At 50.9% G+C, this 17,060-nt stretch overlaps 1 protein-coding gene across 1 annotated transcript in view; it reads left to right on the forward strand.

The window, feature by feature from the left end:
- The window catches only part of LOC136296099 (hydrocephalus-inducing protein homolog), an 88,551-nt gene that overhangs the window by 35,559 nt on the left and 35,932 nt on the right, over nucleotides 1-17,060 (forward strand). Inside the window, 11 exon segments of the mRNA XM_066194922.1 lie at nucleotides 2,408-2,600; nucleotides 3,858-3,957; nucleotides 5,200-5,318; nucleotides 6,498-6,721; nucleotides 8,634-8,701; nucleotides 10,758-10,966; nucleotides 11,778-11,878; nucleotides 13,122-13,257; nucleotides 13,705-13,869; nucleotides 14,738-14,890; nucleotides 16,725-16,963. Coding sequence (XP_066051019.1) covers nucleotides 2,408-2,600; nucleotides 3,858-3,957; nucleotides 5,200-5,318; nucleotides 6,498-6,721; nucleotides 8,634-8,701; nucleotides 10,758-10,966; nucleotides 11,778-11,878; nucleotides 13,122-13,257; nucleotides 13,705-13,869; nucleotides 14,738-14,890; nucleotides 16,725-16,963 — 1,707 coding nt within the window.

Genomic DNA, 17,060 nt, shown 5'->3' on the forward strand with positions numbered 1-17,060 from the left:
GTGGGCTGTCACTTCACCTGTTCCTCTGGGTCTCCTTTTTCTGCCCACATGCCCCCAGGCGTATTTGCTTGTCAGCAACAAGGGATCCAAGGGATCAGGAGGGGCAGGAGTCTCGTGGGATGCGCAGGGGAGACCTCGGCAAGCCAGGATTGACCAGGGCTCCTCAGTGTCACCTGAAGGACTTTGATGCAGAAATCCCAGTGGTCTGAGTGGGTCACCTGAGCACATCTGACAAATCCCACTGTACATACTGTCACCTTGGGGCCAAATCTCTACAAACACCTTGGAAATAAGGTGGTTAAGGAGGTGCCCAGGACATCCTCACGCAGTACACACAGAGCTGTCAGGACGTGATAAATGTACTGATCCATGGAACTGCTAATACATTTAAAAGCTATGACACTTTCTTCCGTGACCTGTGGTTTGCTTTGTTCCTTGTGCTTCCATCAGCAACTGAGCTAGCTGAGCAAAGACTCTGCTTTGTTCCAGGTGAAGAAAGTTTCTTCACATTCCTTCGCGCAGAAGCTGCAGATGTCAACATTGGATTGAGCACATATTCCATGAAGGTTGAGAAGACTTTCATCACCACATCAAGCCACACAAGCATGTTCATCAGAAACAGGAGTAACATCACAGCCCACTTCCAGTGGAAGATGTTTCCTACTGAGGAAGCCGACAATGAAGAGAAGAGGAGGTTGGTTTGAAAGATACGTTTCAGTGAGATACATGGCCCAAGACTGAAACTAATGCATGGCCTCAGGGGCGTGTTGGTGATTTTGAATGGTTTAGGCCAAGTAAACCATCCCTGGCATTAGGGTGTGTGTCCCTGGGCTGCAGGAGCTCAGCACAGCATTCCAGTTCCATTTATACTCCAACCAAGGATGGCATTTTGGGAAGGAAAGGTTGATTGCAATGACTGGATTTCCTCAAGTTCTAATTGGGCTTTTGCCTCCCTAATCTTCTTCCTACATGACCTGGCAACATCCTTCAACGTTTCCTGAGTTGCCAGCCCCTCTTTGCAAAGGCGATACGCCCTCTTTTTTCCCCTTAGTTCCTTCCAAATCTCCTTGCCCATCCAGGCTCGTTGTCTTCCCTGTCAGCTCATCTTTCAGCACACAGGGACAGTCTGTTCCTGTGCCTTCAAGACTTCTTTCTTGAAGTATGTCCATCCTTCCTGTACCCCTTTGTTTGTAAAGGCTGTTTCCCATGGTCCTCTCCAAAACAATCTCTTGAACAGGCCGAAGGCTGCCTTCCAGAAGACCAGAGTGGAAGTTTTGTTGATGCCCCTCCTTGTTTCACTGAATGTTGAAAACTCTGTTATTTCACAGTCACTGTACCCCCAGACAGTGGTGAACAGATGAAGTTCTTTTAGTTCTTAGGGAATCTCCTGGTGATATCCAGTACCTGGATCCCAGGGAGGCAGCAGGCTTCCCTGTGGAACGGATCCGCTCGATATACAGGGCCCTCATTTCCCCTTAGAAGGGATTCACTTACTACCACTACCCTTCTTTTCTTCGTAATACTTTTTTTCCAATTACATTTATTTTCATGCCAGTTTGTGTCCTAGCCTGTCACCAGGACATTTTGTTTTTCCTTACTTCCAGTCTTAGGGATGGTGTTAGCTCTAAGGCCTACTCTCCTGCTGTCAGAGATGCTTTTGAGATCTCAGAGCAGAGAGGACTTTTTTTTATGAGAGGAGCTAGTGCAGGATCCTTTCCCTCTCTGGCCATTCTACTACCATGCACTGGGATGGGACCCAAAAAGCTCTGGATCCTGAAAAGATGATCTCTCCAGGAGTTTGCTGTCTGTCTCCTGCACCAAGAAGTCCCTTCCCCTCTCACAGCCTCTGTTTTCATGCATATAAAACCTTGGATGTCACTGAAGGGATGCGGTGCCTGAATTCATCAATTTCCTTTGGAAGTGCTCTGGGATGCTCTTGTGAAAGGCAGAGTAGGGAACAGGGCAGGTCCAAAATGGAAGAAACAAAGAGCGATGCTGGTAACACGTAACCACAACCCAGCTTCGTCTCCCTTTCCCAGGGAAGTCCTGCAGTGGGTGCTCCGTGATCTTTATCTGCTTCCCCCGAGCAGCTCAGTGGTAGGAAAAGCCAGCTGAGGTGGCTGGTGGATTCTCCCTCAGTTTTGGCAGAGGCTTTGAGGCAGGAGATTCTCTTGAGGGATGCTGGCTTTCCAAAGCTCTCCTGAGCTAGCAAGTGTGGAGTAAAGCTACCTGCTGAGCTTGTGCACAACAAGTTATCTTCTGATCCGATTGGGACCCTCGTGGCTTGGGGTCAGCCCTTGCTGGGGAGCTGCCGCTCCTCCCCAAGTGCTTTGCTCTCCCGCACTTCCGCTTCTCTCTGCAAATATATTAAATGACCTGCTGGCTTTGTCTCTCCCTGCGGCTGCAGGCAGTGTGATTTGCTGGAGCCACCACCAAAGGTCTGGATGGAAGACTTCATGGAGGAGAAAAAAATAAAGAAGGTGAAGGGCTTTTGTGAAAATCGCACCTCCCTCCTGAGCCAAAAGGTCCAGGAGGAGAAGGCAAAGGTGCAAGAAGACCCCCTGCTGTTCTCCAATGACTTTTTTTTCATTGAGCCAATGGTAAGTGATAGCTGAGAACCTCATTTTCCTCCTCTTCCTTCTCTTCCTTCTCTTTCTCCTCGTCCTCCTCCTCTTCCTTCTCCTCCTTCTCTTTCTCCTCGTCCTCCTCCTCTTCCTTCTCCTCCTTCTCCTCCTTCTCCTCCTCCTCCTCTTCCTCCTCCTCTTCCTCCTCCTCTTCCTTCTCCTCCTCCTCCTCCTCTTCCTCCTCCAGCCCACCCTACCCCCGCCCCTTCCCCCGGGTGCGGTCACTCAGCAGGTCCTCAGCTGGCTCGGTGTGCTCAGAGGGAGGACATGGAGTTTCTGGTGCGGCTGCAGAGCTCACTGCTGAAAGTATTTCTGCCCTGCAGGCTCAAGGCAGGGCTGGGAGCCTGACAAAGCTGAGCTCTGCTGCCAGGGCTCGAGCTCAGGGCACTCCGTGTCCTTGAAGTGTCCACAGGGAGCAGTTTTTGTAGGTAGGGGCTCCCCCGACACGTGCTGCTGCGTGGGGTTCAGCGGAGGGTGTTGGAGCAGTGCCAGTTCACGGATTGACCTGAAGCATGCAAGGGTTCGCTGGGAAAAGGAGGCCAAATTCAGCCCAAGGTTAATCGTAGAAATGCCTGTCCCTTCCTCTAACCACGACTCGCACTGTTTGTGAGTCTCCCAGTGTCATCTGTGAGCCTGGACACAAGGGTGGGAGGTTATAATGGGCATTTTGAGTTCTCTTGCACACGGGGACAGTAAACCTTTTCTTTTTCTGTTTATGCAAGCAAACGCCCATGTCCTCCCATCAGCCAGAGCCCTGATTCTGAGTATTGGCATTGTGAGAGATGATGAATGCCTGGTGTCTGCACAGTGCAAAATCCCTTCTCATCCTGGAGTAAATCCTAGAATAATCCCAACCTCTGCTTTCTTTGAAAAAAGGTTAAACTAATATTTTTCTTTCCAAGGAAGGGGATCGTGTTCTTGGTTACTCCTATGGCCCGTCTAAGGCCAAGAGCCACCAGTGCACAATGGCAGTTAGGTACCACTGTAGCTGACTGCAGCATGATGTGACCAGGAGCTTGTGTCAGAGCAGCAGGAACATTGTGGAGAGTGGGGGCTGATCAGCTGAGCATTGAGAGCGCCCAGTGGTGTGTTGAGCTGGGTTTAGAGTGTTTCCTTGGGCTCCTTATGTTGTTCACTCATCACTGATGCTCTGAAGAAAGGCTTAGAGGAGTGGTTGAAAACAAGAAGTGTGAAGTTTGAAGATAAATCTTTTTCTGTCTCTTTCTGTTTCAGGAGGGAGAGATTGGGCCACGTTGTTCGGCTGAAATCAAGGTGACCTTTAAACCCCTGGAAGCACTGGAGTATCAGAGTGTGGCCTACTGTGACATCTCAGGTACAGCTCCTTTCCCCTGTTTCTCTCACCCACAGTGAAGCCATGGAGCAAGCCTGAGCCCACTGGGCTCCCATGTAACTGCTGGGAAGAGTTCCTGGTCAGCAGGGCAGTGCTGGCACATCCCCAGTGTCCCTGCAGCTTCCAGGGAGTTTCCCATGCAAGGCCAGGGCTCGGAACACCTGTGTCTGGATTGCTGATCCCAGAACAACCCAGGCAGTGCAGGGAGATGTTTTCATGGCACGGCTTTGCCAGCATTTCCTCAAAGGCCAAGGAGCTGCAGAGCAGAACAGCTTTAGTGAACAAGCACTAAGCCCCTCTAGACCACTGGCCTCCAGGATGGGTCCATTTGACATGGATCCACCATCAGGCAGTAGGAGCTGAGTTAGAAATGTGCTCCCTGAGCCTGGGTCACCTCCAGACACCACCAGGCCAGCAGGGGCGGAGCCCCGCTGAGCCCAGGGTGTTGGTAGAAGGACCACCCTTGGCCAGCACCTGCTTCTCTCCCTGTGTGGGAATTGTCACCTTGCAGCTCTCAGTCTGTGCAAACAGAACACAGTGCCGAGTGTCAGAAGTGGAGGACAGCAGTCCTGTGCTGCTGGGCCAGGTGGTTTGGCAGTTGTTGCCTGGCAGTTTGCCAGGTAGCAATTGCCAAAGTCTTCGTGAGCTTTGTGCCTTCAATGAATGGATTTCAAAGCTCCTCTAAGTGCATGGGGAGGAAACCCTAGAGTCATAGTATGTTAAGGATGGAACGGACCTCAAAGACTGTCTAGTGCCAAGGCCCCTGCCATGGGCAGGGACACCTCCCACTAGACCAGGTAGCTCCAAGCCCCATCCAGCCTGGCTTTGAACACTTTCAGGGCTGGAACCTCCACAACTCCCCTGGGGAACCTACTCCAGCGTCTCACCACCTCACAGTAAAAAAATTCTTCTCAATATCTAACCTAAATTTCCTTTCTTTCAATTTATACCTGTCACTCCTTGGCCTGTCGCTACAGGACACCAGAGATGTTTTAAACTCAGCAAACTGGTGGCTAAAATTGGAAACCAGCCCAAGGAATGGGTTAGAAATTGCAAGTCAGCCCCAGGGGATATCTCCTGAGGGAAGAGAAGGGTCCATATCTTCTGCTGCAGCATCAAGAGCTGGTTGCATGCAGCTCAGAATCAGGGTCTAGCATTGAGGCAGCCTGGAAAATCCAGTAGAACAGAGGGAATTATTGTACTGAAATGGACATCTCTCCCCAGGCCGTGAGAGCAGGCTGGCCCTGCACCTCAGAGGGGAAGGCCGCAGACCCTTGGTTGAACTCAGCTGTGATACCCTGAACCTTGGGGAAGTTTTTGTCAAAACCGCCCACACCCATGAGGTGAGCACCAGGGGTTGGGATGGATCCTGATGGCTCCTGAGGCAGCAGCAAGCCTGGTGGACCTGTGGAATTCCTGGCAACCTGGGCAGTTGTGAGCAGGGAATAGCTGATGTACTGGTCAAATCTGGGCGCGGGGGGGAAGGGGGTGTTCCAGAAAAATGTGTCTGTTGTTCATGAAGCCCCAGTCCCTTCTTTTGGGCAGCCTTCCATAGGGATCAGCTGGGAGGCTTCCTGCAAAACAACCCCTTTTGACCCAACGCTGGGTCAAAAAGCTGTTCAGAGGCTTTTGTGGCAGCACCAGACACAAGGCACCTTTGTACTGGGCTGTTCAGAAGCAGCTGGGACAAGCTGGCTACATTTGAGCTTCAGTCCACCGCAAACAATTTTTAGTCAAGTGTCTCCTGCTCATTCCTGGAAGTCACAGGAAAGCCATCCAGCCTCCTGGCTCAGTGCAGGCCCTTGCAAAGGGCTTGAGGATTCTTTCCCTTGCTGTCCAATCCCTCACCACACTTCAGGCTTGGTGCATCTCTGGCTCTACAAAGAGAAAAGTGTTCCTGGGAATAAAGCAAAAGATTTTTCTACCTATTTGCCTCCCCCCTGTTGGGGGTCAAGTTTGCAAAAAAAAAAGAGAGAGCAACTGAAAGAGGCAGAAAACGAGGCACTACATCATGCCAGACACTTTCAGAAGTTTGGTTGTGGAAGGGAAAGACACGTTGAGTTTTCTTACCAAAAGATGGCGCTGTCTGTACATTTTGATGTTGATGCCTCCTTCTCAGTGTATTGTTTTCACGGTATGGGAAAAGGTAAATGCGTAGATACGGTACTGCTGGAGCTGCGCTGACTGGGGCAGCAGCAGCTCTGTGGTGATTCACTACGCAGCTGCAATCACCCCACGTTGCTCTCAGGGCCAGGTCTGAATGAGCTTGGTGCTACTGACCAGAGGTGGACTGCTCTGTGTCCGTGGGGTAACCCCAGGGTGACTCCAGTTATGTGGAGTTATGTGAGCTTCGCATGAAAACCCAAAGGCAGAACTTGTCCTGTTGTATTTTTTTGACTTCTGCCGTCCAGCAGCACAAAGCATCTTCTGCCTTTTCTGGGTGTTAATTGCGCCATTAGAAAATGACTCCCAAGAAGGGAAGATTTCACGTGTACTTGCATTTTGTTTTCTTGCTGCTGCAGGTGAAACTGATGAACAAAGGAGTTCTTGATGCTCCCTTCACCTATATCCCTTCAAACACGGAAGTGGGCTGCTGCTTCAAGTTTGTACCCGAGGAGGGCCTCATTGCACCAGGTGGGATCCAGACTATTCAGATCTCCTTGGATGCCGCCGTGTTGGGGCGGTTTGAGGAACCATTCCAGTTCCGTGTGGCTGGATCTCCTACGCCTGTGATCCTGACCATCGAGTAAGGACTCTGGGAGCTTACTCTGGGTGGGCACATCTGTAGCTGTCTCTGGGACATCCCCCACCTACCTCATTTTGGGGCCGGGCAGAGAAAAAAGATGTTTCCTGAGGTCTTAATCTCTGCTCTGATCCTGGCATTGCCTTAGTGTGGGGGTGCCTGCTGCCCTGTGTGGTACCCGGGAGCTGGAATGACTCCTCCCTGCAGGGATCTCCCTCTGCCTTGGGCCATGGCAGGCAGTGGCATGGATCAGCTTTGGGCAGTAGCTGCTCTGGGATGTCCCCCCTGAGCACCCAGCAAGGCCCCCAGGGCTTTGGAGATGGGCCAGCCTGGGTGATTCTCCACCAGCAGCAGTGTTTTGAAAAACTTCTGTTAATAATCCATCCCAAACGGGCAGCAGCAGCCTCAGCTCACCTCTCATGGCCATGCATGGAGGCAGGCTGTGCTCCGAGCTCCTGTGCAGAGTGCTCTGCTACCTCCTTTCCACAGCCAGGAAAAGGCTGATGTGGGAGACAGGGAACTGTGCAGCAGGAACCGTCCCAAGGACATGGGCTTCATCCCATAATCCTGGCCCTGCAGAAGGGAGAAGGGGTGATGATGGGGGAGGCAGAGCTCAGTCCTCAGGACCACAGCAGCAAGAGGGCTTGTCCCTGCTAGCCTGAGGCGTGTGCTGGTAGGATAACGTAGTGTAAGCAGGAAAGCTGATGCTGGCTGCTCTGGAGCTTTGGAGCTAGGCTGCTGCTGTTGGGAGGCACTGGATCAGGGCAATAAAGAAATGAAAGCAATCTGCAGTTGATTATACCAATAAGATAAGGGAGATGGATTAAAAATAACATGAAACTTATTACTTAGCAGGAGAACAGTGTTGACTAGGTCTGCCCATAGTAGAGAAACAACTACACTGGCTTTGCTTTTGGAGAAAAAGTGCTGCTATTTTGATTTTGGAAATCAAGAGGGAACCTTTCACCATCAAATAATTGATTCTCCTCTGTCCTTCCCCAAACTGGTCATGCGTGGGATGTTATTCCATAAGCAGCTTTCTCCTTGAGCAAGAGAAGGTGTCTCTTGTTGAGATGTGTAGAGCGGAGCCAGGGACAATCCTGTGAACACAGTAGAAGACACAGTTCACTGGTCCTTGACTTTTAACCAAAAGGCAGGGTGCGCATTAATTGGCGTCAACCATGAAATAAACTCGTGTTGGGCAGCTTCAAGTGCTGCCTTCAGTGGATGTTGGTGACTTTTAGTGCCTGTCTGCTGAGTTCAAGGCCAGGGGAGGAGGTGTGGTAGATTCAGGACACCCATGTTTGGTTGTTTAAGCTATTGCTCCTGGCTGTGCCAGCTGGTGCACTAGTGACAAGCTGGTCCTTTCCTCTAGGATTCATCTGTCCACTGTGTAGAACTGTTAATGCTCTTTTTGGAGGATGTTTGGGGCTCCCCTGGCTTCATGTCTCAAAACTCTGTCTGTAATGATTGTGTGGGTCAAAATCTCCTGAGAAAGCTCCTCCATTGGAAGACCAGTTACAGCCAAGTAGCAAAGCAGGGAACCTGTGGCTGGAAAGGCTGGTTACAGAAGTTTGTGGGGACACCTTTATGTCCATCCCATTACAGATGGGGAAACTGAGGCACGGAGACAGGTCTGGGTGGGTGTTCAGGGTCCCTCATGGGACCACCGGCAACTTGGGGGCTTTTCCTGCCTGCCCTGTGTCCAAAGCCCCATCAGTGGCTGTGGGCTGCTGGCCTCTTGGCTTTAGCTGCCTCCTGTGCACATGGACACTGTGCTGAGCACATGGTGGTGTGTTGATTTGAAACCCACGATGCCCCTGACACCAGGTTTTGTGCCCCCAAGCCACGACAGCCAGAGGCTTTGCAATTCCCTTTAACGCAGCCATTTCCTCCTGTGTCCCTGTCATCGCAGGGGGTGTGTCGTTGGGCCGACTTTACACTTCGACACCGATGAGCTCGACTTCGGTGACATCTCCTTTGGTGAGCGTTCCCTGCGCTGGGACACAGCGGGAGGGATCTGTGTGCTCCAAAATGGAGCACTTGAACGTAAAAGCATCCAGCACTGCTCATGTTCTGCCACAACAGCCTCTTCAGGGTGTGAACTGCAGGTGCCTCAGGTAGCATTTTGCCATTGTGGGATCAAATAGGAGCAAGTATTTTCTGGTGTCTCTGTCCTGGTTTAAAAGACAGATTCTGCCAAGGAAGGTGGCAATCTTCACGGAATGGAATGATGACCCTCCTCTCTCCAAATTACTATACCTTTGAAATTACAGGGCTTCCAGGCAAAAATATGGAAAAGGAATAGCAGTTCGTTACTAGAATATATCAGGACAGCACAGACAACAACGCAATGCCAGAAGTTTCCAACCCGCCGAGTCCTGTTTTCCCCTTTGGTGTGGTTATGATCACAGGCTGGAGGAGCGGTGGGCTCTGGCAGGGCAGTGATTTCCCTCCCAGCCGGCACGGGCAGGGAGGGAAGGAGGAAATCGCTGCTTTTGCAAACTACGGGCAGCAGGAGATGTGGGCACTGGCAATCGGGAGCAGGCAGAAGCGGGGACGGCGGGCAGGTTCGATCACGGTGCTGAGCCCGGCGTCAAGCGCACGACGTCCCGCAGCAGCACGCTGCCGACCTTCCCGAGCCCCGCGCGGAAGGACGGAAAGGTCTGCCCCCTGCAAACCTCGGCTCCGACTTCACAACCGCCCGCGGCATCACGGCACAGCTCCCAAAGAGCCCCGGATGGAAAAGCCCACCCGCACAGCCGAGACCACCCCAAACCTCCTGTATTTCCCTTCCCAGACTGAGGCCAAAATTCACTACGAAACCTAAACTCATAACAATGAAGTTGTTGAACGTTTTAAGAAAACTAATTGCCTCTCCTGATCTGCTTCTTCGCCACCCTGCATCACCACTGAGGCACTGGTTAAGTTGCCTTTTGAATAAATGAAACAAGAAAGGCAACAGGTAGAAACGCATTCCTAAGGTCTCTTCAGCTGAAGGCAGCTGTTGTATCTTTGCTTCTTTTTAACTGTTGTTGACTGTTGTCTGCATGTGGTGACCTCAGTCTCATTTGAGGTTTTGACATCTGTGTTTGTCCCTTTTGTGCTTCTCTTGCCTCCCTGCTGGAGTCACTGCTGGAGCCGGCAGTGATTACTGTTGATGGGCACAGAGAAGCTCTGGGCTGCGCCTGCAGTTGTTTTTTTCCCCCACCTGTGTTCAAATGACTCTTGGTGAGCAGGCCTGGGGAGAAGTCTCCTCCCCACAGAGCTGGCCAGCCAGTCCACTGCAGAGCGGGTTGTGGCTGGTGTCCGGGCTCTGCAGGACATCCCCACCATGCGTGGCACTATCTCTGGCTTTCCAATATGGAAAGCAAATCTCAGAGTTAAGGTGGGGTAAACCCTTGCAGGCAGCAATCACAGTGAGTAGTATGGGTGCGATGTCCCCGCTTGTTGGGTCAAGGCTCGGGTTTGCCTCCAGCTGAGTGGGCTCTGAGCTGTCACATGCCCAGTCTGTTTGGCCCAAACCAAAAGACGCCTTAAGAATTCTGCAGAGAGAAACTGCATTAGGGTGCTTTGCATCACGTTCTAGTTCCTGATTCCATCCTCACTTTCTTCTGCTGTAGCTTCTTCTCAATGGCGACTCACTCTTTATGTATCTTGAAAAGGGTAGGAGTGTTGGCAGACTTAACAGGGAATTTTACAGTTTGAATTTTCAGAGGAAATGCTTGGTCTGGGTGCACAGTCATCAGGGAGAAATAACTGGTGCTGGTTTGGGGCAGGTGAGGGAGCTTCTCCCCATCAGAAAGAGAGAAGCTTGCAGTGTTGAGCAGGGCTAAGAGCAGGCATTTTCAAGGCTGCAGTCTGGAATCAGTGTTAAAGGGAACTAAGTGACGACTAATTCCTCTTGCAGCTTCTCAGTAATCTGTAGTTCAGATAATAAAGAGCTAAACTCCAATCACGCTTTCATGCTACCAGGGTATTCCCACCAGGAGTCACGACATAACTGGTGCCTAAATGGATATTTGTGTCCTTTTCCTAGGCTTTCCCTACACCAAGACCTGTCGCCTCACTAACACCTCGCGGGTGCCGGACGATGGCACTCAGCCTGCTGTTAGCAGCTTTGAGCAAATACTCAGCGACAGTGAGCCCTCCTGGAGGGAGGGAATTCATTTTTCTGTGAAGCCACGGGAGTTTACAATGAACCCCAGCGAAAGGACCCTCCAATCCCAGGAACACCAGGATATCGAGGTATGGGAAGAGTCCAGCCACACACACTTCAGCAGCGGGTCTGACGCTTCACGGGAGTGTGGGAGGGCTTTAGCTCTGATGCCAGCTCTGATCATCGTGTGAGCGAGGATCTGCACTGGCGTGGGGCCTCTGTGAGCTGGGTTACTCGGGATGTTCCTGAAGGAGCACTGATTTGTTTCCAAAATCACAAGCTGAAATCATGTCCCATAATGGTCAAGTACTGAAGGCATTTTGGTGTTTTTGAGAGCAATGTCTTTGATTGCAAGTGGGCAGAGGACGGACGAGGACCAAAGGTGGCTGTTAGACAGATGTCATTATATAAAGCAATTTGCTTTTCTTCTTGGTCTCATTTCTCCTGTCCTGGGGAGTAGAATGATTTGTGTTCACTGCAGGGATCTCCAGTGAAGGCAAAAAACTCTGCGGCCATGAACTGCCCAGCACCTGCTGGCCCACGCTTTGTCTTCAGCTTCCTGCTGTAAAGCTGAACTCATTCTGTTCAAGTCAGCAGATTTCCACTGCATTTATGTCATTGTAGTCAGATGAAAATTTGCCCCTTAATTTGAACACAGTGCTGCACAGAGCTTTAGTCTAATGTTTTAATTTAGCTGACCTATGCCCTGATAGCAAGGTGTGCTTAACAAATCTGGTATTTGCCAGAAGGCTTTTGTCACTCTTAGAGACTGCTCTACACGTGGAGCGGCAGAAGAATTAAGGCAAAATCCTCCCTTTACTTACCACAAAAACTGGAGGACATCACACGTGAGTCATGAGCTTTTGTAAAGAAGAATTTACTGCTCTTCTCTTCCACCAGGTGACCCTGTGTTCCAACACCGTGACGGAATACAACCGGAAATTGCTGGTGGACCTGGAGTGGTTTGGCAAGGGAGTGGCATCACTGATCATCAAGGCCAGGTACCAGCACTTCCCTGGCCTCCCCCAGCGCGCTGCCTTGCACAGGATGTGCTGGCTGCAGCTCCCAAGGAGACGTGTTGTTTAATGACCTCATGTTCTGCCCAGCTGGACATGAGAACAGCAGTGCTTGAAAAGCAGCCTGTGGTGAAAAGCAGCCCTGCTGACAGCCCAGCGTGGTCCTGGGTCGTTTTCTAAAGGGACCAGGAATGATATCATTTATTGACCTGGTGCTTGAGGTGAAGCAAGTTTCCCAAGGGCCTCCTCGCCTTCTTCCTGCAAGAGGTGGAGTTGTGCTGGGTTGCAACCAGCCCGCGTTGGCTTGGGGCACACCAAGCAGTCTGCTGAGGGTCAGGGTCTGGTTCTGTTAACGAGGGCACGTGACAGTGGGGAAGTGGCTCACAGCAAGAGAGGTGAGGGCAGGATCTTCAGAGGGGAAATCAGTCCTTGATGTGGCAGGTCAGCTCTATTTTTTCCCCTTCTCTCTGCTTCCTGTTTTGAGCTTTGATGTTCTCAGGCTTAAAGCAAAAGTTGTTCTTGCTCCAGCAGAATTCCATCCTGCTGTGCTGCTCTAGGTGTCAGTTTAATGACAAGAGGGATGCAGTTCCCTGGTGCTGTTCCCACTCCCAGGCAGAGCCATCTCGTCAGTGCCTGGGCTGCCATGTTTGAAAAGCAAGTGCAATTGGGGACAGTCAGTATTTGGACCTGTGGAGTGAAGGACCAGGGGAGTTGTAGGAACTGGGAGGGAGTGATCTCCCACTCTGTGGGGCAGGTGATGTCTCATGCCCTCCAAGGCTGGAGCAAACAGCTGAGTTCTCAGGCAGGGTAACAGCACCATGGGAGAGAAGGGAGTCCTTTTTACTGAGACACTAGAGTCGTGTGTTCCTGGAGCCTTACTGAGCACTGATCCCTGTTGGGAAGGCTCCCCCAGAGCTCATGGATCACTGGGACTGTTCCAGGAGTTCTTGCAAACCTTCTTGGGTGAAGGAGGGGCTGAGGCAGCTGTGGGACCAAGTGCTCTGCCTGGGGCACTTGGCAGCCTCTGGGTGCTGCCTCTCAGGTTTTGCCCCTCCTCGACAAGACATGTTTGAGTGGGAAGACTTTGAAGGCAATTTTTCACCGTAGGGCTGTTAAATGTGTATTTGACAGTGACAAAGGTGTTGTGCTCCATTTCACAATCTTTGAGGGTAAACGTTCTCCATTCTCTCAGTATCTCTGATTCCCTTGGGGTCATCTCTTTGCCCAGATGTTTCGTTCCTGAGCTGCAAGTGTACCCCCAAAACCGGGGGATCCATGAGTGCGACCTGAAGGCGCCGTTCGTGAGGAAGTTCTTCATTTGGAATAACACCCACCTTACTGGCTGCTACGGGCTTATTCCCCAGGTTTGGCATCGCATCCACCTCCTCCTCTGAAATATTACTGTGGAGATTATTAGGGGGGAAGAGGGTTTGGATAAGACCTTGCCGGTTTCTATTCAGTCTTAAAGATCTGCTGAGAACAGGATCCTACCTGAATGTTAGCTTTAGGATGCAGTTTAATCTCTTGAGGAAAGGGCTTACGTTCTAGTCTTCAGGGTGTTTTCTTGTGGGAGATCTTCGAGGGTTGTGAAAAGCTGCTGCATCCACAGACACCAGTGCTTGTGCTGGCAGCCTCCTTGCAGAACCCCCTGAGAATGCTAAGCCTACAATTCTTGGATCTTGTTTGTGCCTTTTACCTTTGTCCTGGGGATTTTTAAAAATGTGTGTAAGTTGCTGTTGGGATGGATGTTGAGGAGTTTAAAGTTTCTTCAGAGGTCCCTCTGAAGCTGGATTTGATTCTGTCCCTTCTAGGAACCCGAGGAGGACTCTCCTGTGCTCTACTCCAGCCCCAGACCCTGTGGGATTCTCCAGCCTCGGAGCGCTGCAGAGATTCCAGTTACAGTTGAAATCCAAAGATTGGGCAAGCGTTGCACCAGTGTTTGTACCGGCGTGTTTGGGGATGCAAGAAACCCACTGGTGAGTGCAAGGGGAGGTGTGTGCCTTCGTGCAACTGGTCCTGGCAGGGTGCACAGTGTGCGGGGATTCTTCCGGGGAAAAGAGGCACAGGCTGCTGTGGAGAAGGACAGCAGGGGCAGGTGGCATAAACAGCTCGTGCCTTATAGGTGGCAATGTCAGTGTCTGACCCAGAAGGTAGTTCATCTAAGCTGGAATTGAGGATCATTTTAATTACTCTTTAAAATGCTCTTAACTTTGGAAACATCTTTTTTAAAATGTTACCTCACAGCACAAAAGAGGATGTCAGAAGATTTCTGGGAACCTTGGGCTTTCTGTAAAAGAAAGGAAAGCTGGCATCTGAAGAGTAGTTGCAAGGATTTAAGCTTACATTAAAACATGGAAATGATGATGCCAAATTCCCTGGATGGCACCAAACATCTGAACCTGGGCCATTGTGGCACTGCATGTAAACCAGTCAACAGGGAGGACAGGCAGTGCAGGCTGTGCCAGGGAGCCTGAAGTTTGACTGAGCACTTGCTTTCAACTATCAGATTGCTTACCTAAAGAGAAGAGTTTCTCCCCACCCGAAGAACCAGTTGTTTAACTGTCAGCCTGATCTTAACTAGAGATTTCTTGCAAAGCTTCTACCTTTGGACCAATAATTTGTAGTTTGAAAGTTTCTCTTTACTTAATCCTTTTCAATTTGGAGGTGAATACATAAGCTTTATTTTTTTCCCCCCAAAATCCCAGGAATTCAGCTGGAGAATGGTAGCTGTCCCTAAAGAAATAACTTGAGCTGGGTTGAGCTGTTTAAGCTTTTTTAGGTTTCCCTGTTCGGGTTTGATTTTTTTTTTTTTTTTAAATCTTTCTTGCCTGCTTTCTGTAACAGAGAACAGAACTACAGAGCCTTGGACGGCTGTCAGCAGTCTACATAAGTCCAAGGCTGATAGAGTTCGGCAGGATCCCAGTGCTAAGGCCTAATTCACAAGCTTTTGGCCTCTTCAACGAAGATCTCGTCGATTTAGACTTCAGGCTAGAGATTGTAAGTATCTGTGGGGCCGTTTTCCAGGGAAATTGACTGGTTGACATTACAAGCTGCCATGACGTGGTTTTTATATGCATCGGCCTGTGTGAGAGGAAGCGAGATACTCCAAGATTCCATCTGGGTGAGGCAAAAGGAACCTGGCTCTGGAGTGGTTTTAGCTGGGGCACTCCTCAGTGAAATCAGGTGCAGAGATGTTGGAGCAGAAATTCGTCTGGATCGTGTTGACGAGTTCTCCCATAATTTTATGGAAGGTCTTTAGCTGTGTGTGTCACGGTTTTTGAGCTCTGAGATCAAGAGAAACCTGTGGTCCTTTGCTCCTCGGAGAGCATGGGTTTCCCTGTGCTTTCCCTGTGCCATCTACATTTGCTTTGTGCCAAACTGCTGTTCATGGTAGAGAAGAGGGTGTGAGGTCTGTCCTCAGACTGCTGGTGGGGAGGCAATTTTCACACCTGCTGTGGGTCAGGCCAGTTGGGCTGTCCACACAAAGACATGTGTGGGGGTTGTGCACCCCCCCAGCCTGTGGTCTCTGTGCCTTTGAAGAGCATCTTTGGGGACCGGCTGCAGAGAATGGCTGTTTAATATGTGAAGGCTGCATAGGGCAGAGGAGCTGGGGCTGCTCCCCTGGCAGGGAGAGCAGGGCTGCTGCAGCCAGGAAGGGCTTGTAGGCTGGGCCTGGGGCTGGGTGGGATGTCTGCTGGAGGGGGAGATCTCTGAGGGGCTTGAGGTCTGTTCTTCTCCATGCTGGGTGTGTTGAACTTGGAGCTGGTTAAAACCTGATCCTGTGGACTTGTTTGTGTCTGTGGATAAAGCATCAGGCCATGTGGGAAAGTCCAGCCACAGCCTCCTGAGCCAAGGAGGAGGGGCATGATTTTTCCTCTTGCTGCTTTTCCTGCAGTTTGGGGGATAAATGTAACCTTAAAGTGAGGGATTTTTCCAGGACAGCTTTCTCGAACTACACAATGAAATTCTGCCTTCCACCTCTTCAGGGAGCAATGCACCTTGGCTGGGTGGGCCTGGTGTGTAAAGGATGGGCTTCACGTGCTCGTTCCAGGGCTGGACCTGCAGAGCTGTGTCTGTACAGCTGTGCTGGTGCGGGGCCTTTCCTCCCTCCTTTGGGCAGCTTCCAGCTCTCTTGGCCAATCTGTGAAGCCCATGAGAAACCAGAGGACACGAGTTCTTAGGAAGAGTGGGCCATGCCCACTGAGCACGTGTCATCCAGTTTTCCCTCTGCTTCCTGCTTTCCTGCTCTGCCATAACCATTTAGAGGTGACTTTTCCAAAGCAGAAGGCCCTGGGGCACCTCTCTACAGCGGATGATCAGTGGGAAGTGAGGGCCTCGGTCCTTTAGGGGACGTTGAAAAGCATTGAGGGCCTCTTGGGAAAGGATAGTTTGGTGTTGGGGTTTTGCTCAACTGGTTTTGCGGAGATATTCTTCAGGCTCTCAGCAGTGTCCTCCAGCTGTGTGGTTTCTGGAGTGGGATTTGAGCCGTCATGACTTCCTCTGGCCCTGAGCCTTTGTGAGAAGCCAGGAGAGAGAAAGCAGCTTTCCTTGGCACACACTCCAGAGAAGGACTGGGGAAGGAACACTCTCCTGAGGATAAGCGTCCCTTGGGTTGGGCAAAACTGGGTTAATTAGGTGAGAGTCTGTTAAAGGAGGGGAAAATACAGGTTGTGTAAGCTCTGCTGTTCCCCAATACTGCAGCTTAAATTTAGGGAAATTAGGCCTTTAGGATTTTTATCCTCCCCTCTTTAGTCTTCTCCTTTTCTTACACCCCATAGGAGACCAGGGTGTATGGTTTCCATCCTAAATGCACATTATGCATGTCTTACAGGCTTGTAAACCTCACTGCTATGTTATTGAACCCAGGGAAGGAGTGATCCCCGCCAGGGGTGATGTTCCTGTGACTGTCACAGCAACCCTGGATGACACTGGGGTTTTTGCTGATGCTCTCCAGCTGTTCATTGGGAACAGACTTTGGACCACCTCCACCCTCCTGGCTTTTGGCACTGGCACCACAATTGTCACAGACAAACCACTTGCCCCGGAGCTCAACTTGGGATACCAATTCAGGTAGGAGATCTCCCACTCCCACCTCTCCTTCTGTCTCAACAAGGAGCAGTTTTGCTGTAGTCCTTCAGGCACGATCTTCTTCAGTGTTCAAAGACCC

The sequence above is a fragment of the Chamaea fasciata genome, unplaced genomic scaffold (assembly GCF_029207755.1).
Source record: "Chamaea fasciata isolate MVZ Bird 193981 ecotype frontalis unplaced genomic scaffold, bChaFas1.0.hap1 SCAF_12, whole genome shotgun sequence".
Lineage (NCBI taxonomy): Eukaryota > Metazoa > Chordata > Aves > Passeriformes > Sylviidae > Chamaea > Chamaea fasciata.